The following is a 22464-nucleotide window of genomic DNA, read 5'->3' as shown; positions in this document are numbered from 1 at the left end:
TTTAAACTCTAAAAGAAATGCTAAACAGGATCTAACACAAGGCCCTAGCAGGTCTTTTAAGAATTTAGAAAACTTTTCAAATTGCAAAAATGAATTTCTAATGACAATTTTGGAATTTGTCGTGTGATCAGGTATTGGCTGAGTAGTCCAGCAAATGCAAAGTCTTGTACCCCACCGCTGATCCACCAATGTAGGAAGTTGGCTCTGTATGTGCTATTTCAAAGTAAGGAATAGCATGCACAGAGTCCAAGGGTTCCCCTTAGAGGTAAAATAGTGGTAAAAATAGATAATACTAATGCTCTATTTTGTGGTAGTGTGGTCGAGCAGTAGGCTTATCCAAGGAGTAGTGTTAAGCATTTGTTGTACATACACATAGACAATAAATGAGGTACACACACTCAGAGACAAATCCAGCCAATAGGTTTTTGTATAGAAAAATATATTTTCTTAGTTTATTTTAAGAACCACAGGTTCAAATTCTACATGTAATATCTCATTCGAAAGGTATTGCAGGTAAGTACTTTAGGAACTTCAAATCATCAAAATTGCATGTATACTTTTCAAGTTATTGACAAATAGCTATTTCAAAAGTGGACACAGTGCAATTTTCACAGTTCCTGGGGGAGGTAAGTTTTTGTTAGGTTAACCAGGTAAGTAAGACACTTACAGGGCTTAGTTCTTGGTCCAAGGTAGCCCACCGTTGGGGGTTCAGAGCAACCCCAAAGTCACCACACCAGCAGCTCAGGGCCGGTCAGGTGCAGAGTTCAAAGTGGTGCCCAAAACACATAGGCTAGAATGGAGAGAAGGGGGTGCCCCGGTTCCGGTCTGCTTGCAGGTAAGTACCCGCGTCTTCGGAGGGCAGACCAGGGGGGTTTTGTAGGGCACCGGGGGGGACACAAGCCCACACAGAAATTTCACCCTCAGCGGCGCGGGGGCGGCCGGGTGCAGTGTAGGAACAAGCGTCGGGTTCGCAATGTTAGTCTATGAGAGATCTCGGGATCTCTTCAGCGCTGCAGGCAGGCAAGGGGGGGGTTCCTCGGGGAAACCTCCACTTGGGCAAGGGAGAGGGACTCCTGGGGGTCACTTCTCCAGTGAAAGTCCGGTCCTTCAGGTCCTGGGGGCTGCGGGTCTCTCCCAGGCGTCGGGACTTTAGGTTCAAAGAGTCGCGGTCAGGGGAAGCCTCGGGATTCCCTCTGCAGGCGGCGCTGTGGGGGCTCAGGGGGGACAGGTTTTTGTACTCACAGTCTTAGAGTAGTCCTGGGGTCCCTCCTGAGGTGTTGGATCGCCACCAGCCGAGTCGGGGTCGCCGGGTGCAGTGTTGCAAGTCTCACGCTTCTTGCGGGGAGCTTGCAGGGTTCTTTAAAGCTGCTGGAAACAAAGTTGCAGCTTTCCTTGGAGCAGGTCCGCTGTCCTCGGGAGTTTCTTGTCTTTTCGAAGCAGGAGCAGTCCTCAGAGGATGTCGAGGTCGCTGGTCCCTTTGGAAGGCGTCGCTGGAGCAGGGTCTTTGGAAGGCAGGAGACAGGCCGGTGAGTTTCTGGAGCCAAGGCAGTTGTCGTCTTCTGGTCTTCCTCTGCAGGGGTTTTTCAGCTAGGCAGTCCTTCTTCTTGTAGTTGCAGGAATCTAATTTTCTAGGGTTCAGGGTAGCCCTTAAATACTAAATTTAAGGGCGTGTTTAGGTCTGGGGGGTTAGTAGCCAATGGCTACTAGCCCTGAGGGTGGGTACACCCTCTTTGTGCCTCCTCCCAAGGGGAGGGGGTCACAATCCTAACCCTATTGGGGGAATCCTCCATCTGCAAGATGGAGGATTTCTAAAAGTTAGAGTCACTTCAGCTCAGGACACCTTAGGGGCTGTCCTGACTGGCCAGTGACTCCTCCTTGTTTTTCTCATTATTTTCTCCGGCCTTGCCGCCAAAAGTGGGGCCTGGCCGGAGGGGGCGGGCAACTCCACTAGCTGGAGTGTCCTGCTGGGTTGGCACAAAGGCGGTGAGCCTTTGAGGCTCACCGCCAGGTGTGACAATTCCTGCCTGGGGGAGGTGTTAGCATCTCCACCCAGTGCAGGCTTTGTTACTGGCCTCAGAGTGACAAAGGCACTCTCCCCATGGGGCCAGCAACATGTCTCGGTTTGTGGCAGGCTGCTAAAACTAGTCAGCCTACACAGATAGTCGGTTAAGTTTCAGGGGGCACCTCTAAGGTGCCCTCTGTGGTGTATTTTACAATAAAATGTAAACTGGCATCAGTGTGCATTTATTGTGCTGAGAAGTTTGATACCAAACTTCCCAGTTTTCAGTGTAGCCATTATGGTGCTGTGGAGTTCGTGTTTGACAGACTCCCAGACCATATACTCTTATGGCTACCCTGCACTTACAATGTCTAAGGTTTTGTTTAGACACTGTAGGGGTACCATGCTCATGCACTGGTACCCTCACCTATGGTATAGTGCACCCTGCCTTAGGGCTGTAAGGCCTGCTAGAGGGGTGTCTTACCTATACTGCATAGGCAGTGAGAGGCTGGCATGGCACCCTGAGGGGAGTGCCATGTCGACTTACTCGTTTTGTCCTCACTAGCACACACAAGCTGGCAAGCAGTGTGTCTGTGCTGAGTGAGAGGTCTCCAGGGTGGCATAAGACATGCTGCAGCCCTTAGAGACCTTCCTTGGCATCAGGGCCCTTGGTACTAGAAGTACCAGTTACAAGGGACTTATCTGGATGCCAGGGTCTGCCAATTGTGGATACAAAAGTACAGGTTAGGGAAAGAACACTGGTGCTGGGGCCTGGTTAGCAGGCCTCAGCACACTTTCAATTGTAAACATAGCATCAGCAAAGGCAAAAAGTCAGGGGGCAACCATGCCAAGGAGGCATTTCCTTACACAACCCCCCCCCCAAACGAAAGAGGATGAGACTAACCTTTCCCAAGAGAGTCTTCATTTTCTAAGTGGAAGAACCTGGAAAGGCCATCTGCATTGGCATGGGCAGTCCCAGGTCTGTGTTCCACTATAAAGTCCATTCCCTGTAGGGAGATGGACCACCTCAACAGTTTAGGATTTTCACCTTTCATTTGCATCAGCCATTTGAGAGGTCTGTGGTCAGTTTGAACTAGGAAGTGAGTCCCAAAGAGGTATGGTCTCAGCTTCTTCAGGGACCAAACCACAGCAAAAGCCTCCCTCTCAATGGCACTCCAACGCTGCTCCCTGGGGAGTAACCTCCTGCTAATGAAAGCAACAGGCTGGTCAAGGCCATCATCATTTGTTTGGGACAAAACTGCCCCTATCCCATGTTCAGAGGCATCAGTCTGCACAATGAACTGCTTAGAATAATCTGGAGCTTTTAGAACTGGTGCTGAGCACATTGCTTGTTTCAGGGTGTCAAAGGCCTGTTGGCATTCCACAGTCCAGTTCACTTTCTTGGGCATTTTCTTGGAGGTGAGTTCAGTGAGGGCTGTCACAATGGATCCATATCCCTTCACAAACCTCCTGTAATACCTAGTCAAGCCAAGGAATGCCCTGACTTGAGTCTGGGTTTTTGGAGCTACCCAGTCCAGAATAGTCTGGATCTTGGGTTGGAGTGGCTGAACTTGGCCTCCACCTACAAGGTGGCCCAAGTAAACCACAGTTCCCTGCCCTATCTGGCATTTGGATGCCTTGATAGAGAGGCCTGCAGATTGCAGAGCCTTCAAAACCTTCCTCAGGTGGACCAGGTGATCCTGCCAGGTGGAGCTAAAGACAGCAATATCATCAAGATAAGCTGTGCTAAAGGACTCCAAGCCAGCAAGGACTTGATTCACCAACCTTTGGAAGGTGGCAGGGGCATTCTTTAAACCAAAGGGCATAACAGTAAACTGATAATGCCCATCAGGTGTGGAGAATGCTGTCTTTTCTTTTGCTCCAGGTGCCATTTTTATTTGCCAGTACCCTGCTGTCAAGTCAAAGGTACTTAGAAATTTGGCAGCACCTAATTTATCAATGAGCTCATCAGCTCTTGGAATTGGATGGGCATCTGTCTTGGTGACAGAATTGAGCCCTCTGTAGTCCACACAAAACCTCATCTCTTTCTTTCCATCTTTGGTGTGAGGTTTGGGGACTAAGACCACTGGGCTAGCCCAGGGGCTGTCAGAGCGCTCAATTACTCCCAATTCCAGCATCTTGTGGACTTCCACCTTGATGCTTTCCTTAACATGGTCAGACTGTCTAAAGATTTTGTTTTTGACAGGCATGCTGTCTCCTGTGTCCACATCATGGGTACACAGGTGTGTCTGACCAGGGGTTAAGGAGAAGAGTTCAGGAAACTGTTGTAGGACTCTCCTACAATCAGCTTGCTGTTGGCCAGAGAGGGTGTCTGAGTAGATCACTCCATCTACTGTGCCATCTTTTGGGTCTGATGACAGAAGATCAGGGAGAGGTTCACTCTCTGCCTCCTGATCCTCATCTGTTACCATCAACAGATTGACATCAGCCCTGTCATGGAAGAGCTTAAGGCGGTTCACATGGATCACCCTCTTGGGGCTCCTGCTTGTGCCCAGGTCCACCAGGTAGGTGACCTGACTCTTCCTTTCTAGTACCGGGTAAGGGCCACTCCATTTGTCCTGGAGTGCCCTGGGAGCCACAGGCTCCAGAACCCAGACTTTCTGCCCTGGTTGGAACTCAACCAGTGCAGCCTTTTGGTCATACCAAAACTTCTGGAGCTGTTGGCTGGCCTCAAGGTTTTTGGTTGCCTTTTCCATGTACTCTGCCATTCTAGAGCGAAGGCCAAGTACATAGTCCACTATGTCCTGTTTAGGCTCTTGGAGAGGTCTCTCCCAGCCTTCTTTAACAAGGGCAAGTGGTCCCCTTACAGGATGACCAAACAGAAGTTCAAAGGGTGAGAATCCTACTCCCTTCTGTGGCACCTCTCTGTAAGCGAAAAGCAGACATGGCAAGAGGACATCCCATCTCCTTTTGAGCTTTTCTGGGAGCCCCATGATCATGCCTTTTAATGTCTTGTTGAATCTCTCAACCAAGCCATTAGTTTGTGGATGGTATGGTGTAGTGAATTTATAAGTCACTCCACACTCATTCCACATGTGCTTTAGGTATGCTGACATGAAGTTGGTACCTCTGTCAGACACCACCTCCTTAGGGAAACCCACTCTGGTAAAGATACCAATGAGGGCCTTGGCTACTGCAGGGGCAGTAGTCGACCTAAGGGGAATAGCTTCAGGATACCTGGTAGCATGATCCACTACTACCAGGATATACATATTTCCTGAGGCTGTGGGAGGTTCCAGTGGACCAACTATGTCCACACCCACTCTTTCAAAGGGAACCCCCACCACTGGAAGTGGAATGAGGGGGGCCTTTGGGTGCCCACCTGTCTTACCACTGGCTTGACAGGTGGGGCAGGAGAGGCAAAACTCCTTAACCATGTTGGACATATTGGGCCAGTAGAAGTGGTTGACTAACCTCTCCCACGTCTTGGTTTGTCCCAAATGTCCAGCAAGGGGAATGTCATGGGCCAATGTTAGGATGAACTTCCTGAACAGCTGAGGCACTACCACTCTCCTAGTGGCACCAGGTTTGGGGTCTCTGGCCTCAGTGTACAGGAGTCCATCTTCCCAATAGACCCTATGTGTTCCATTTTTCTTGCCTTTGGACTCTTCAGCAGCTTGCTGCCTAAGGCCTTCAAGAGAGGGACAGGTTTCTTGTCCCTTACACAGCTCCTCCCTTGAGGGTCCCCCTGGGCCTAAGAGCTCAACCTGATAAGGTTCAAGCTCCAAAGGCTCAGTTCCCTCAGAGGGCAGAACTTCTTCCTGAGAAGAGAGGTTCCCTTTCTTTTGCTGTGTTGCAGTTGGTTTCCCAACTGACTTTCCTGTTCTCTTGGTAGGCTGGGCCATTCTTCCAGACTCCAGCTCTACTTGTTCACCCTGTGCCTTGCACTGTGCTCTTGTTTTCACACACACCAGTTCAGGGATACCCAGCATTGCTGCATGGGTTTTTAGTTCTACCTCAGCCCATGCTGAGGACTCCAGGTAATTTCCAAGCAGACAGTCCACTGGGATATTTGAGGAGACCACCACCTGTTTTAGGCCATTGACCCCTCCCCATTCTAAAGTAACCATTGCCATGGGATGTACTTTTCTCTGATTGTCAGCGTTGGTGACTGTGTAAGTTTTTCCAGTCAGGTATTGGCCAGGGGAAACCAGTTTCTCTGTCACCATGGTGACACTGGCACCTGTATCCCTCAGGCCCTCTATTCTAGTCCCATTAATTAAGAGTTGCTGTCTGTATTTTTGCATGTTAGGCGGCCAGACAGCTAGTGTGGCTAAATCCACCCCACCCTCAGAAACTAGAGTAGCTTCAGTGTGGACCCTGATTTGCTCTGGGCACACTGTTGATCCCACTTGGAGACTAGCCATACCAGTGTTACCTGGATGGGAGTTTGGAGTGGAACCTTTCTTGGGACAGGCCTTGTCTCCAGTTTGGTGTCCATGCTGTTTACAGCTATGACACCAGGCCTTTTTGGGATCAAAGTTTTTACCCTTGTACCCATTGTTTTGTGAAGAGGCTCTGGGCCCACCCTCCTGTGCAGGTTTTTGGGGGCCTGTAGAAGACTCTTTACTATTTTTAGTTTTGGTTGTCTCATCACCCTTCCCCTGGGGAGTCTTTGTGACCCCTTTCTTTTGGTCACCCCCTGTTGAAGTCTTGGACACCCTTGTCTTGACCCAATGGTCCGCCTTCTTTCCCAATTCTTGGGGAGAAATTGGTCCTAGGTCTACCAGATGCTGATGCAGTTTATCATTGAAACAATTACTTAACAGGTGTTCTTTCACAAATAAATTGTACAGCCCATCATAATTACTTACACCACTGCCTTGAATCCAACCATCTAGTGTTTTCACTGAGTAGTCTACAAAGTCAACCCAGGTCTGGCTCGAGGATTTTTGAGCCCCCCTGAATCTAATCCTATACTCCTCAGTGGAGAATCCAAAGCCCTCAATCAGGGTACCCTTCATGAGGTCATAAGATTCTGCATCTTGTCCAGAGAGTGTGAGGAGTCTATCCCTACACTTTCCTGTGAACATTTCCCAAAGGAGAGCACCCCAGTGAGATCTGTTCACTTTTCTGGTTACACAAGCCCTCTCAAAAGCTGTGAACCATTTGGTGATGTCATCACCATCTTCATATTTAGTTACAATCCCTTTAGGGATTTTCAACATGTCAGGAGAATCTCTGACCCTATTTATGTTGCTGCCACCATTGATGGGTCCTAGGCCCATCTCTTGTCTTTCCCTCTCTATGGCTAGGATCTGTCTTTCCAAAGCCAATCTTTTGGCCATCCTGGCTAACTGGATGTCCTCTTCACTGGGGCTATCCTCAGTGATTTCAGAGGTGTTGGTCTCTCCTGTGAGGGAACCAGCATCTCTGACTATTATTTTAGGAGTCAGGGTTTGAGGGACCCTGTCCTCCCTAGATAGGACTGGTAGGGGGGAATTTTCCTCCAAGTCACTATCCTCTTCCTCTGAGTTGCCACCCTCAGAGGGGTTGGCCTTTTCAAACTCTGCCAAAAGCTCCTGGAGCTGTATTTTGGTAGGTTTGGGGCCCATTGTTATTTTCTTTATTTTACAGAGTGACCTTAGCTCCCTCATCTTAAGATGGAGGTAAGGTGTGGTGTCGAGTTCCACCACAGTCACATCTGTGCTAGACATTTTGCTTCTAAAAGTTGGAATACTTTTTAAGAATCTACAACTGGTTCTAGAATCTAATTCAAACTTTTACAAACTTTTAAACTCTAAAAGAAATGCTAAACAGGATCTAACACAAGGCCCTAGCAGGTCTTTTAAGAATTTAGAAAACTTTTCAAATTGCAAAAATGAATTTCTAATGACAATTTTGGAATTTGTCGTGTGATCAGGTATTGGCTGAGTAGTCCAGCAAATGCAAAGTCTTGTACCCCACCGCTGATCCACCAATGTAGGAAGTTGGCTCTGTATGTGCTATTTCAAAGTAAGGAATAGCATGCACAGAGTCCAAGGGTTCCCCTTAGAGGTAAAATAGTGGTAAAAATAGATAATACTAATGCTCTATTTTGTGGTAGTGTGGTCGAGCAGTAGGCTTATCCAAGGAGTAGTGTTAAGCATTTGTTGTACATACACATAGACAATAAATGAGGTACACACACTCAGAGACAAATCCAGCCAATAGGTTTTTGTATAGAAAAATATATTTTCTTAGTTTATTTTAAGAACCACAGGTTCAAATTCTACATGTAATATCTCATTCGAAAGGTATTGCAGGTAAGTACTTTAGGAACTTCAAATCATCAAAATTGCATGTATACTTTTCAAGTTATTGACAAATAGCTATTTCAAAAGTGGACACAGTGCAATTTTCACAGTTCCTGGGGGAGGTAAGTTTTTGTTAGGTTAACCAGGTAAGTAAGACACTTACAGGGCTTAGTTCTTGGTCCAAGGTAGCCCACCGTTGGGGGTTCAGAGCAACCCCAAAGTCACCACACCAGCAGCTCAGGGCCGGTCAGGTGCAGAGTTCAAAGTGGTGCCCAAAACACATAGGCTAGAATGGAGAGAAGGGGGTGCCCCGGTTCCGGTCTGCTTGCAGGTAAGTACCCGCGTCTTCGGAGGGCAGACCAGGGGGGTTTTGTAGGGCACCGGGGGGGACACAAGCCCACACAGAAATTTCACCCTCAGCGGCGCGGGGGCGGCCGGGTGCAGTGTAGGAACAAGCGTCGGGTTCGCAATGTTAGTCTATGAGAGATCTCGGGATCTCTTCAGCGCTGCAGGCAGGCAAGGGGGGGGTTCCTCGGGGAAACCTCCACTTGGGCAAGGGAGAGGGACTCCTGGGGGTCACTTCTCCAGTGAAAGTCCGGTCCTTCAGGTCCTGGGGGCTGCGGGTCTCTCCCAGGCGTCGGGACTTTAGGTTCAAAGAGTCGCGGTCAGGGGAAGCCTCGGGATTCCCTCTGCAGGCGGCGCTGTGGGGGCTCAGGGGGGACAGGTTTTTGTACTCACAGTCTTAGAGTAGTCCTGGGGTCCCTCCTGAGGTGTTGGATCGCCACCAGCCGAGTCGGGGTCGCCGGGTGCAGTGTTGCAAGTCTCACGCTTCTTGCGGGGAGCTTGCAGGGTTCTTTAAAGCTGCTGGAAACAAAGTTGCAGCTTTCCTTGGAGCAGGTCCGCTGTCCTCGGGAGTTTCTTGTCTTTTCGAAGCAGGAGCAGTCCTCAGAGGATGTCGAGGTCGCTGGTCCCTTTGGAAGGCGTCGCTGGAGCAGGGTCTTTGGAAGGCAGGAGACAGGCCGGTGAGTTTCTGGAGCCAAGGCAGTTGTCGTCTTCTGGTCTTCCTCTGCAGGGGTTTTTCAGCTAGGCAGTCCTTCTTCTTGTAGTTGCAGGAATCTAATTTTCTAGGGTTCAGGGTAGCCCTTAAATACTAAATTTAAGGGCGTGTTTAGGTCTGGGGGGTTAGTAGCCAATGGCTACTAGCCCTGAGGGTGGGTACACCCTCTTTGTGCCTCCTCCCAAGGGGAGGGGGTCACAATCCTAACCCTATTGGGGGAATCCTCCATCTGCAAGATGGAGGATTTCTAAAAGTTAGAGTCACTTCAGCTCAGGACACCTTAGGGGCTGTCCTGACTGGCCAGTGACTCCTCCTTGTTTTTCTCATTATTTTCTCCGGCCTTGCCGCCAAAAGTGGGGCCTGGCCGGAGGGGGCGGGCAACTCCACTAGCTGGAGTGTCCTGCTGGGTTGGCACAAAGGAGGTGAGCCTTTGAGGCTCACCGCCAGGTGTGACAATTCCTGCCTGGGGGAGGTGTTAGCATCTCCACCCAGTGCAGGCTTTGTTACTGGCCTCAGAGTGACAAAGGCACTCTCCCCATGGGGCCAGCAACATGTCTCGGTTTGTGGCAGGCTGCTAAAACTAGTCAGCCTACACAGATAGTCGGTTAAGTTTCAGGGGGCACCTCTAAGGTGCCCTCTGTGGTGTATTTTACAATAAAATGTACACTGGCATCAGTGTGCATTTATTGTGCTGAGAAGTTTGATACCAAACTTCCCAGTTTTCAGTGTAGCCATTATGGTGCTGTGGAGTTTGTGTTTGACAGACTCCCAGACCATATACTCTTATGGCTACCCTGCACTTACAATGTCTAAGGTTTTGTTTAGACACTGTAGGGGTACCATGCTCATGCACTGGTACCCTCACCTATGGTATAGTGCACCCTGCCTTAGGGCTGTAAGGCCTGCTAGAGGGGTGTCTTACCTATACTGCATAGGCAGTGAGAGGCTGGCATGGCACCCTGAGGGGAGTGCCATGTCGACTTACTCGTTTTGTCCTCACTAGCACACACAAGCTGGCAAGCAGTGTGTCTGTGCTGAGTGAGAGGTCTCCAGGGTGGCATAAGACATGCTGCAGCCCTTAGAGACCTTCCTTGACATCAGGGCCCTTGGTACTAGAAGTACCAGTTACAAGGGACTTATCTGGATGCCAGGGTCTGCCAATTGTGGATACAAAAGTACAGGTTAGGGAAAGAACACTGGTGCTGGGGCCTGGTTAGCAGGCCTCAGCACACTTTCAATTGTAAACATAGCATCAGCAAAGGCAAAAAGTCAGGGGGCAACCATGCCAAGGAGGCATTTCCTTACAGTCACCATCCTGAAGCCCTGGTTACACCTCTTCAGGGGTGTATCTGGAAAGATTCAAAGTCCTTTAAGTCCTTGAGTTATCGTCACTATCATCACCATCCTGCTCTCACCACAGTCTGTCCCAGGGTAACATAACCCAAGAGTGCGACAAACCATATATTCTACATTACTCTACCACTTCTGGATGAGCCCATGGCATCTTTTGATTTCTGTTTACATTACCCTCCTTTACTGCACATTGTCTACCTTCTCCGGTCATATAGATTAATGTCTCCACTGCTACGTATCTTCCATTACCCCTACTTCCATTTTCTTCACCATAATATCTGATCACCACTTGCCCCCGGTTTCAGGCGTGACCTAAGTGCCTTGCACAAAATGGCAGAGCAGACTCCATTTTGTATAGCTGAGTAGCCTTTCAATTTGGCCTCGTTTGAAAAGCAGGGTTTGTGGAATATAATACATCTTCAGTGAACTTCATTAGAGCAGAGTGTTCAGAATATGATCCCTAGCACAGGAATCTTGACTGCATGGCTGCCCTCATTGTTTTTAATGTGGCTGTCTCGTGGCATTACAAAGGTCTACGGTTACATCACCCTGTCCAATTACTGCACATTACAGTTATGAATTCCCACACTGAATAGTGCTTTTTGTAACCCACATAGGTAGGATCCCAATGTGGCTTTGTTAGAAGAATCTGAATGTTCACACTCTTAAATATTTTAAGCGGAAATCAATCAACAGGTATTTTTTTGCACGCACGGGTATATCTGTGACACAGTGAATCGCCACCTCCCATCCTGCTCAGCTCCCAGTACACCTGTTACATCTCTTAATAAGGGTTCCACTGGGCAGTGGCAGATATTTTGGGCCCTCGAATCTTGGAACATCATTCTAACCACTAGCATCCACAAACCTTTTGCTTTCAGATCACAGATGCTCTGAAGGCTGGCCAGGGCTTCTTTCATGAGACTGATCAGGACCTGGAGCTTTCTTCTACCTGTGCTTGTCCAGTACCCTTTTCCATCTCATTGCCCTCCTCCCATGGCTCCTGAGTGCATGTTAGCATACTGTTCAGAGCATCCAGTAAACTACACTGCAAACACCCATTGGGCCATGACTGGTTAGTTGAATCCTCCACCGTCATGGAGATCATATATAGTAGACCCATACACTGCTCCAGGAAGCACTATCTGGCCACGTAATTAGTAAACATGTACTATATGGAACGTATAGCCAGGCATAACCCAATTCAACTGTATACACTACCTAAATACTTATTGTACAAGAGGAAGAGGCTACCACTTGATAGATAGATAGATAGATAGATAGATAGATAGATAGATAGATAGATAGATAGATAGATAGATAAATGTCAACCATTTTCCCCATTTCTAGTTTAATTTGTATGAACCCATCCACCTGAGCAAAAGGTGGCTTCTCTTTCTACATTGAAGAATATCTTCATACAAAAGGTACCTATTGTGCATCCAACACTTTGCAGAGAACGGTAGAGCAGGTACACAAAAGGGTGTATTGCCTAGATTAGGCAGTGGGACTTCAGTCCCGCACGGATACTGACCACCGGAAAGGAATTCACTGGACCACTGGAGAAGGATACTGTGGAGCACATAAGCTGATGCCAATGATGCAGTGACATCATTCATTCAGTTGCAGAGTTGTAAGACTCTGACATGAATGTCGATTCCTCAAAATATAATTTGTAGCAAAAGTGATTTCTCGTACCCTTTAACACCACCCCCATTAGATCACAGGGTGGATCTCTTGTCGCTCCCTTCACCTCTCAACAGCATCCTAGCTGCTTCTGATGAGTAACGGAAGGTCAGAGAGCTAATATAACAGGAAGTTAACTGGGCTTTTATAGCTGTTAACATTTTAGGTCTGGGGTTAGCCAAGACCTTTTGATTTTACTAAAATATGTTTAATATATTTACATATAGGGCTTTCAGCCACCTCTCTGCATCCTATCAGTTGCTCCAGCCCATTCCAGCATGTAGCATGGGGAGTGTGTAAACCTAATTAAGCTGTTAATTAACTTAACTGACTGGGTTTTTCTCTCTGACAAGGAGCACATCCTCACACTGTCTAGTTCCCATCAGTGGTAGTGTTTTTGTTTCTACTTAATAATTACCTCAGTGCAGTGCTTAATTTGTAAACAAAAATGTGCCGCTGCCCAAACCCCTCTTCTTAATCATGTGGCTGCTGCTAATAAATGTGCGACTACAGAATACTGAGGCAGCGTAATCCTGAAGCCATCTCGGGCCTCTTTAATCCATTTACAGCCACTCCCGCCCCTTCAGCTCACTCTTGCAGCTTTCTGCTTTCTACCTTTTGTGACGTTCTTTTGTTTTTCTCTTCCTCCGTCTTTCCTATATATGTCTTTTGCTCACAGTAAAGGCTTGAGGCAGAAAAATAAGTGCCAGCCCTCAAATATAAGTGCCGGTGCTCCGTACCGGAAACAACAAGCACAAATTAGGCACTGCTTCAGTCTTTCCTTTATCATTAGAGCCTAATGGGATAGCAGGGCCCTTGTGACAAAAACACTGGGCACATTCCATCATTATAAGATTCTCCTGTCAATGATGTTGTAAAATTCTTTTGGAGTACTTTGCTTTTCTGACTGCTATTATTTCACAGAATAATAGATTGTACCCATTTAATACTGTTCTCTATTAAGTCCCCCCTTCCCTTTCACTCTGCTAATCTGGAGGCTGCTTTCAGTGCAAGATGGACTGCCACGGCCCAACCATGATTACCTCCATGGGCCCGTTCTAGTCTAGGCCTTATGCAGCGTGGGGCAGGTTTGAACATTTTTGCCAGGGATTATTGTGTTTTTTTGCAGGGATTATTGTGGTTTCTATCTGCCCGTGACCCAATCTGGTGTGTTCCCTCAGGAACATAGACAAGGGACAACTCCTCACGATGAAGGGGACCAAAACATAATTGCTGACCCTGTGATGCTAAAAAAAGCGTGATGTTCTGGGCTAGATTAAATGGAGAACAAGGATTTTTTTGGGCCACCAAAGAGTTTTGAAAGAGCTTTCCAAAACTTCGAAAGACTTTAAAGTGAGCGTACGGAAATGGAAAATGGAAGAGTTAAAAGGTAAAGTTTGTGATGTAGGAGTGATTAAAGTGAAAAGCTTGACCATCTTAAATTATCATTTTGCAAAGGAATTGCGGATGTGCATAGTATTCGAAGCGACATTTGCATTTCCTCACCGCAACTGAGGTCGCATTCTTTGAACATCTGCACAGCTCCTCCGACAGGGGAAAGCTTTTTTTGTAAGTGTTTAACCATATTTTATCTTTATGGGACGTTACTGAAGCAGAATGCAGGAAATAATTTAAAGAGCTGGGCTAAAATTAAGTTTTTCAGATTTTTGACAACGCGTCATTAGCGTAAACTGGTGCCCTTACAACAAGGAGGATGGTTGAGGCCTGTAAGGAAACTGGGAGAGATCTGACACATTGTAGTGGGCGGAGAAGTGTCAACAGTCAGCCAAGTTTCAGGGTCAGCCTGGCATGTGACTGATTCTAACGTGTAACTGACTGTGCTCCAACCCCATTTGCCTTTCAAAGGCACAATGGAAATCAGTTTAAAGGCCAAAAACTAGCACTACATTGCAGCACCTAGAACCTATTCACCAGCTCGACAGTCGTTCCCAATACACTGATACATTCGCCCTCGAACAGTAAATTGGAGGCTATATCATAAAAATGTTAAAAAAAAAAAAAAACCTTTCATGCGCCGTTGTTTCATTGCCGTTGTAAAAGCAAACCGAACGAGCTCTCAGATTTACTTTGCTAATACATCTTTGGGCCATCAATTACGCAGATCCACCGACTCCTAATGTCTGCAGAAAATGGCTGTTCTGTGCCATTCATTTCCTGAGGACTCACCGCCATTTTGTGAAATGCCTTTACCTGACTACGCAATGTACCTCAGTGAAATAAGGCACATGCATACGCGCTGTGCGTGCTTGTGGTACAGGGGGGACTTTGGGCCCCGTAGTGTCTTGCTGGACACGTCATGGAGCAGCCCGTCCCTCGAGGCTGTGCATACACACAACCTACCCTGCTAATTAAAGGGGCTGGGCGCGAGGGGCAGCTCCTCTGCTGTGGCGAAGTGTCACCCCCCCCATCCGGTTGCAGCAGCAGCTGCAACACTTCTACAGTAAAAAAATAATAAACTATGTTTGTTATGTTTTTACTGCAAAAGAGGCGGGGCCACCAGCATGACGGACTGAGCGCATGTATGTTTGGCCAGCTATATCGGTCCGGCCAAACATACTTGCGTAGTGGGCTTATCCAAACCAGCAACGTAGTGCCGGATTGGAGAGAGCAGGCATAGGCTCCCAGTCTGCCTGAGAGGGCCCAGCCAGGGCGCTCGTCCAATCCTGCCGCTGCTTCCATGCTGCTGGCAGCATAAAAGCAGTGGTAGGATTGGACACAGGGCCCGAGCCTGTCCCTGCAGATGAGGACCAGTTCAGAGGTGGCGTGGTGCCGTTCAGAAAAACAGGTAAGTTTAAAAAAAATGTTTTTATTGTTTTTGGTTGCGCTCCCCCCGCCCCCCTCAGGCTGCCCCGCCACTTCTCCCTCCTGTGAGCCGCTACTGATGGGCGCATGTGCTCAAGGTCAGTTGGTTACCCATATCAGCAATGTCGAGTCATCATATACTGTAGCATCTGGGCCTAGGGAATGCACAGCGCCTACAGAAACAGAGGACAGCTCTATCGTTCTGCCGTTCCTATTACTCTCTGATCCCCTCTCACTGTTCCCATTGTTCCTCCTCATTGCTCTCCTGTCTGAATGTCCTCCTGTCTTTTGTCTTTGCAGCCGAGAAGGTCACCTCCCTGGGGAAAGACTGGCACAGACCCTGCTTGAAATGCGAGAAGTGCAAGAAGACCTTGTCCCCTGGCAGCCATGCGGAGGTATGATTTCGGAAACATGTTGAGTTTGTGCTCCATGCCCTCCATCGTGTTCCCTGAGAAGTAGGACAGGATGGGGGCAGGAGAGGTGAAGAATTTGAGATACTCTCCTCTGAGTTATCTACTACACTGCGCACGAAGGGGCAGTTTCGCTAAGTGCCTTATTTAGAGTTTGGTGGATGGAACACTCTGTCTCAGGGATGGCGAGTGTCTCATGGGCTGTATGGTTTGTGTAGACTATGGCATTTGTGACATGGCCAACTCGTACCGACGGAGTACCCCATTTGCCAAACTCCAAATAAGGCACTTAGGATTTATCGATTTGAAAAACGGCATATGCAAGTCGCCCTTACACTTGTAAGTTACAACTTTTTGCCTAGTCACATATAGTTTCCTCTGTAAATCAAGTGTGTGTGCTCAACATACTGTTGGAACTGTATGGTACTCACAAGGAAAGTGGTCTATTGCCTATTTAACTATTTCAAATCAAGCAGATTTTTTGCTTTGCTTAAATGACAAATGTAATGAAAAAATGTATTGCTGCCAGGAATATCTTAAGCCTTCTTTGGGCCCCCTCTACGGACCAACTTTACATTTATCGCCCACTTCCAGCTAATTGAAGCCCTCACGAGTTATGAAATAGTGATTTATGCGATAACCTCTCAGAAAAAGTAGCTAAAAGTGCTAAATCTGATATGTGTTATATATTTTTCCGAAAGAACACTTTTCCCTAAGAGCTATATTATACAACACCCTTTACTACATTGTATGTTACTTACTGTGCCATTCGATTCCCTTTCTGTATCACCTAATCCAAGCACATTGAACCAAAGGGCACCATGATCTCCTTGAAGTCACACAATGCAAGGGTTGGATTAGTCTATGGGTAGAGCCAATATAGATTAAAAGAGAATCAAGACAGAAAGAGGGAGGAAGGAGTATATTAGAGGTAGGTAGAAGTAGAGGGAGGTAAAGAGAGGTAAGCTAGGTGAGAGAGGGATGTAAATACATCAGATAGGTAGCCTAGAGAAGGAGTAGGTAATAAGTAGAATGGTGAAGTAGGGATAGGTAGAGACAGGGTCAGAGGCAGGAGTAGAGAGAGGGAGAAAAGCTGAGATGGAGATGGAGAAAGAGCAGAGGTAAAGCAAGTCTTCTTACTGTTCAATTTACTGTCCCAAGGGGGCCTTAGGAGAGGGAGCTGGGCATCCCTTAAAACGTCTGAGTATCTCTACATTGACAGGGACAACCTTCTTAAATGTAAAGATTGTGCCATTTCCATGTGACCTTGTTCTACACCTTATATTTGTGAGCGGAAGATGAATGTGGGTCGTCCTCTAACGCTGGTCGAGGTGGACATTGGCTCTTTGGCGACTCTGCCATATTTCCATTCGCACAAGGCCATAATGAAACTTGGGGTACAGGACAGCACCTTCCATCAGTAATGGTTGTTGCTCTAGTTTTCCCATCTGTAAGTGTTGTCTCTCTTCATTTCCCAGCATGAAGGCAAACCCTACTGCAACCAGCCCTGCTATGCTGCATTGTTTGGACCCAAAGGTAAGGGTTTCTTCATTATCTTTTTAAATTTGTGTTACGAATCAGATAAATCAAATCAAATATTTTACTATGTACATGTGGATTCAACTATGCATATATATATATATTAGCATCACTTATGAGAGGCTAGGCCTTAAGTGGGATAAAATTCCCTGCGCACCCTCATCAATGGTAATAAGTAGCATAGTACACTCTGTGTATCTGCGTAAATGATTTATGCATTGAATATCTTTATATAGGTTTAAAAAAAAAAAAAAGGTATCTAACCAAAATCAGGCTGCAAGTGGTTACATTTATGCAGCAAGATGAAATCTATTTAATTGGCACTGTGACTATTAGGAGCAGTGACGTAACAAACTTGAGGAGGCATCCTTGCAAAGTACATGGAGCCTCCCCCCCCTCGCCCAGAGCCAGTCAGGAGCTCTCAAGCCAGAGGCCTGCCGCCCATGCAGAGGTGGTCCTGTGGAGCTGAGCTTGGGGCCTCCTGCATCCTGGGGGCTAATGTTACGTCACTGATTAAGAGAGTTGTTTCTGTAGGTAAAGTAATTCTAACTTGCAGTCAGTGAGACAATAAACAATATATTTCTCATGTCAAGTTCTGTCTACTGTGGAAATAAATTGAAATGTATATATATATATATATATATTTATACACACACATCTATAAATGTGTGTGTGTATATATATATATATATACACACAATGAAAAAAAACAGGTTGCAGCTTAGTTATATTTAGGAAAAACTTGTTTTATTCTTTCGATACAACTTAAACTACACCAATAGTACAAATTCTAAAGTTATAGTTATACCAGAAAAGTATCTTATGCACAATGCATCACCATCACCTTACTGTAACTTGTGCAATGTGTGTGTGTGCGCACACGTCTGTGTGTGTTTGTTGATGGGCTAATGACAACTCGAAATTTTAGAATGACTGATTTTTTTCTAATGTGGCATAATGCATCTGATAAGTACTGCGTCTCACAAGTATTTGTCTCCTGTGAATGCAATGTTCTATTTTCTATTGGGTCTTTTTGCTTTGCTGGTATGACAAATACTGTGCCAAGTCCTGAAATATATGTTTCTTTTGGGAGGGGGTTCCAAATATCCGGCAGGTAGGTTTACTTTACTACAAATGTCTCTTAGCGTGATGTGGAGTGTATTGAATCATTTTTAGATTTTAGTTCCCAGCCTGGCCTTTGAAATCTACTTGAAGTAGTCAGACATTCACCAACAGCAAGGTTTAAATGTAGAGTTAGTCTTGTGAGATCTTAAGTTATAATAACTAACTAAACTGTTGGGTCAAGACACAGCTAATGAAGGGCCATACGTAATGTTGTGGCAAGATATATGTACTTTGTTGTCTTGTAGTCTGGGGTTTTTGAACTTCACATGAATGTGCCACATTGACAAACATCTGTAGACCTTTTGGCACAAGGTCTACTCAATAATGCACGATTCTAAGCAAGCGAGCCAGCGTACTTTCTGCACCTCGCCCCAACGCCTCATTTGTAACCATTCGGGAAGCATCATGGAGTCCCTGGTCTATGTATGGACTCCGCTAACGTCAGCCGAAAGATGTTTGGGCCAAAACCTGTGCTTGAAGGCCATACGCAATGTGTGCATTCCTTAAGCAATGCCTCAGCATGGGGAAAACAAGGGTTCAAATACAGGGCATAACTTTTCTCTAGTTAGTAAACCATGTGCATTCCTTGATCTTCAGAACATAAATGTTTGCCAAGTTTAATGTTGAAATTCGACAGTGAGGTGTCTGTTGACATACAGTCAAGCTTCTCGCCCCATTTGTTTGCAATGAGCTCTTGGAGTGAGAGTGTTACTTTTCTTACCTCCAGTAACAGTGGTTCTTTTTACCTCCAGGTTTTGGTCGTGGTGGGGCAGAGAGCCATTCCTTCAAATAATGCAGAGGTAAGCACTGACAGACTTAAAAGGTTTTGCTCCGTGGACAGTTCAGATGATATTTATGCACCCCTTGGTCTGGTTATACATCTTTATAGTGCAAACGTAAACTTTGATATGAATTAAAGCGCAGCACATGCATATCTTGATGCCAAATTTAGTGATATAACAAGGTAAAGAACTGTTTTGATGATAGCCTTTATTGCAGCCAGGTCGACTTGGTTATTAAAAATATAACTATTTGTCTTTAACAAGTCAGAAAATGTCATTTATTTGGGGAGGGGTTAAATGATATGAGCGTCACCCTTGCTGGGGGAGGTAACTCCCCGGTGGATTATGCCAATGCGCAGTATATGGAACTGTAATTTTGGAAGGTTATTCTTTGTGGGGAAGTACTTATACAGCATAGTTTGGTTATTATCCATTGCATATCACCTTCCAACTCCAAGCGTGTGGCTGGGAATGGAATTAGAACTGCACAACTTTCAGAGCTCAGAGATCAGAAAGCTAACATTTTGTCCCCTCGTACATTTTGCAAGATTGTATCTAGAAGGGTTTCTGCACTGAACACTCTCTGGATCATTGTGGTACTTGTGCAGCACGTGGCTGATTTGGCCTTGAGTGGGTTATACCGGAGCTACTGGAATGAAGGCTCATGTAACTCAGTCTAGAACAGCTCTTCACTGGGTGCCAGTACCATTGCATGCTTCTGCTCATTCAGTCAGGGGGTTGAATATAACTGGAATTACATTCTTGTGCCAAACTTTATAATGGGCCCTAAAACACAACCACTGGATACTTTGTGTGCACAGCAACAGGTCTCCTGCCTTTACAGGAGACTTGGAAAGGGCATCCTTACACCTGGCCTTGCAAACTATTTTATAAGGGACGTGATTAGCCACAACAGGGTGCAAAATTCACTAAGCTCATTTATTAGCAAGGTAATTGCAAGTAAATCTTTTTTTTTAGGGCTTTTTATCCTTTTAAACTGAGAGGTACCTTGGAACCTAGAGATCTCAACACAAAATGAACAAAACACTCAACACCATTTTGAACCAACCCCACTTTCTAGTTAAAAAATAAGCCGGAGCAAGCTACTGAGGAAGCCCATTTTCTGTCTATTAGAAACAAAAAAAACTCTTCCATGCTTGCAGATGAATGCTAGAATTACATGCCCTAGATTCCTGGTGCACTTTCAGAACAAGCATTGGCAATTCCATTTGGTCTGGATTTAAAGGGCTGTTGTTTGGTAATGTGAAGCACTGCAAGTAGATAGCATGAGAATGTATATGTGCAGAAGCGAGGAACCAAAGAATAATATGGGTATAGGTTAAAAGGCCAGGTGACAGTTGCACAGTCAAGCCAGATCAAGAAATTCACGTAAGTAAATGACTGCTCTTCTTCCATCTGTGCTGCTGCCAGATAAAAACACCATTCATTATCTAGTATTTTAAGGAGACTAATAGCATTATAATGTCAAGTGTGTGTCCCGGAAAGTTCAAGCTCAGACAGCTGGATAAATAAGCAAATTGGTCACAATGTTTGTAGAACAAGCACATTTTTGTGGCAATACGCACCTTTGTCCAATCAAAACATGTACTCCTGACTCTTAACATGTGGGTGGAGCCAAAGCACCTTTTCTGGTGATTCTCACATAATTTTCTGGTGACGGCTGCACTGTCAATCCAGACCGTAAAAACTGTTTTCTGTTTGTGAGCATGTTATTAACACTGCAAAGAAATTTAAGCAGAAAGGCTTTTTGTTTCTTTTATTCACTTTGATGACTTTTAAAAACGTTCCCTTTAAAGCATCCAGAACAGTGACATTAGTAATAAATACTCCTTGATATTTTTGCTTTTTGAATATTTGTGTACTTATTTTGGTTTGTCTTCCTTAGATCCCGGAGTGAAGAATCAATTGAAAGCACTTGAGAAACAAGAAAGAAAAAACACATTGTCTTAACCTTCTGAGAAAGATGAGGTGTTTCAGTTAAATGCATCCTGTTCTTTAAACTGTTCAAAGTTTTTAACCAGTTTACATCTTTGTTAGTGGTAACTGAACGACGATTTTGGGGTTTTCCCACAGTCGGAACTGTTTTCTTTTTTTTTATTATTAGAGGCAGAATGGTTAACAAATTTGGATAAAATTTATGGACAGTACATTACAACTTTCTATGATTAAACCACACATTGAAGCTACGAAGTAACTGTTCATTTTTTAACCTAAGTTCTTACTATAAACGTTTAAAGATGTATATGATTATTTCTTACAAATATTAAAATCTAAAAAAAGCCATAATGAGAGAGTGTATCTATTTCAATTTATTGTTTCATGATCTGGCAAAGGTTTCTTGGGTGGGAGAATTCTAATGTTCTTATTCACTTAGTTGCTACAGATATTCAGTCACTTCTTTATGGAAAGCTGTGCTTGTTTACTACATTTTTACCTGATGTATAACAGTCTTTTGACAGTCATAAACCAGAATGTTCTAAAACTGATATAAACCTGCAAGAACAGCGATAAGACTGTCGTAAGTCAAGAGAGAACTCTTTGTTAGGAACAATAATCTTTCCTGACCTAAAACAGTTTTAGTGCTGTCTTATGCCAGAGAAGACCTTTATAAAATGAGGCCTCTAGTTTTTTAAATACAGCATCTTTTGAAAAGCGAAAACATGAATTATCTTTAATAAAGCAGCCAGTGACTGATTTTTATCCTGGCAAGACACCTCTCTGGAGCAATAAAACATGTCATAGAGGCTGGAGCATCACAGTCACTTTGCAGTAGGTTATGTGGTTCTCAATAAACTGGATAGATCCTAAGAAGGAATGCTGTCTGAGAGAGAATGAATCACTGGATCCACTAGTGCAGTGGTTCCCAACTTTTTGAGTTCTGTAGACCCCCACTTTATCATTACTAGAACCGAGGGACCCCCAAAGAATCATTTTTGTTTTCTGCGGGACTCCCACTGAGTCATTACTTGAAGACAGGGACCCCGGTTTAAACGTTGTCAAAGATTTGAACTGCAAAACAATAGACACAAAAATCAAGAAACAAGCATCCATTAAATAAATGTACAAATGATAACTCATTTTACTTAATTTGCAAACAAATATAAATCAAAATTAAACATATAATTGTAATAGGAAGGTTGGAGCGTTTCTAAATTCTACAGAAGCTACACTTCATCCATACTATATTCTGTTTGATGCACCTTCAATGCTCCCAAGAATCAACTAGAGGATACTAACTTAATGTTTAGCCTCCCATTTCAAGTACTTTGACATTTAGAGTATGTTTAAGAATGTTAATTTTTACATTCAGCCACTCTATTTAAATACACTTGATTAATCTGTTAATATTGAATTTTCTAAGGAGTCGCCGACTCCCTGAGGAGGCTTTGCGGAACCCAAGGGGTCCCGGACC

General features: G+C 45.3%; 1 protein-coding gene across 1 annotated transcript in view; it reads left to right on the top strand.

The window, feature by feature from the left end:
- The window catches only part of CRIP1 (cysteine rich protein 1), a 41374-nt gene extending 20036 nt beyond the window's left edge, over nt 1-21338 (top strand). The window contains exons 2-5 of the mRNA XM_069208849.1: nt 15476-15570; nt 17064-17121; nt 19002-19049; nt 20938-21338. Coding sequence (XP_069064950.1) covers nt 15476-15570; nt 17064-17121; nt 19002-19042 — 194 coding nt within the window. The 3' untranslated portion in view covers nt 19043-19049; nt 20938-21338. The remainder of the gene's footprint in view (nt 1-15475; nt 15571-17063; nt 17122-19001; nt 19050-20937) is intronic.
- Nucleotides 21339-22464: the final 1126 nt, after the last annotated feature.

This window comes from Pleurodeles waltl, chromosome 9 (assembly GCF_031143425.1).
Source record: "Pleurodeles waltl isolate 20211129_DDA chromosome 9, aPleWal1.hap1.20221129, whole genome shotgun sequence".
NCBI classification, from domain to species: Eukaryota; Metazoa; Chordata; class Amphibia; order Caudata; family Salamandridae; genus Pleurodeles; species Pleurodeles waltl.
This window is presented reverse-complemented; position numbering and strand designations above follow the sequence as displayed.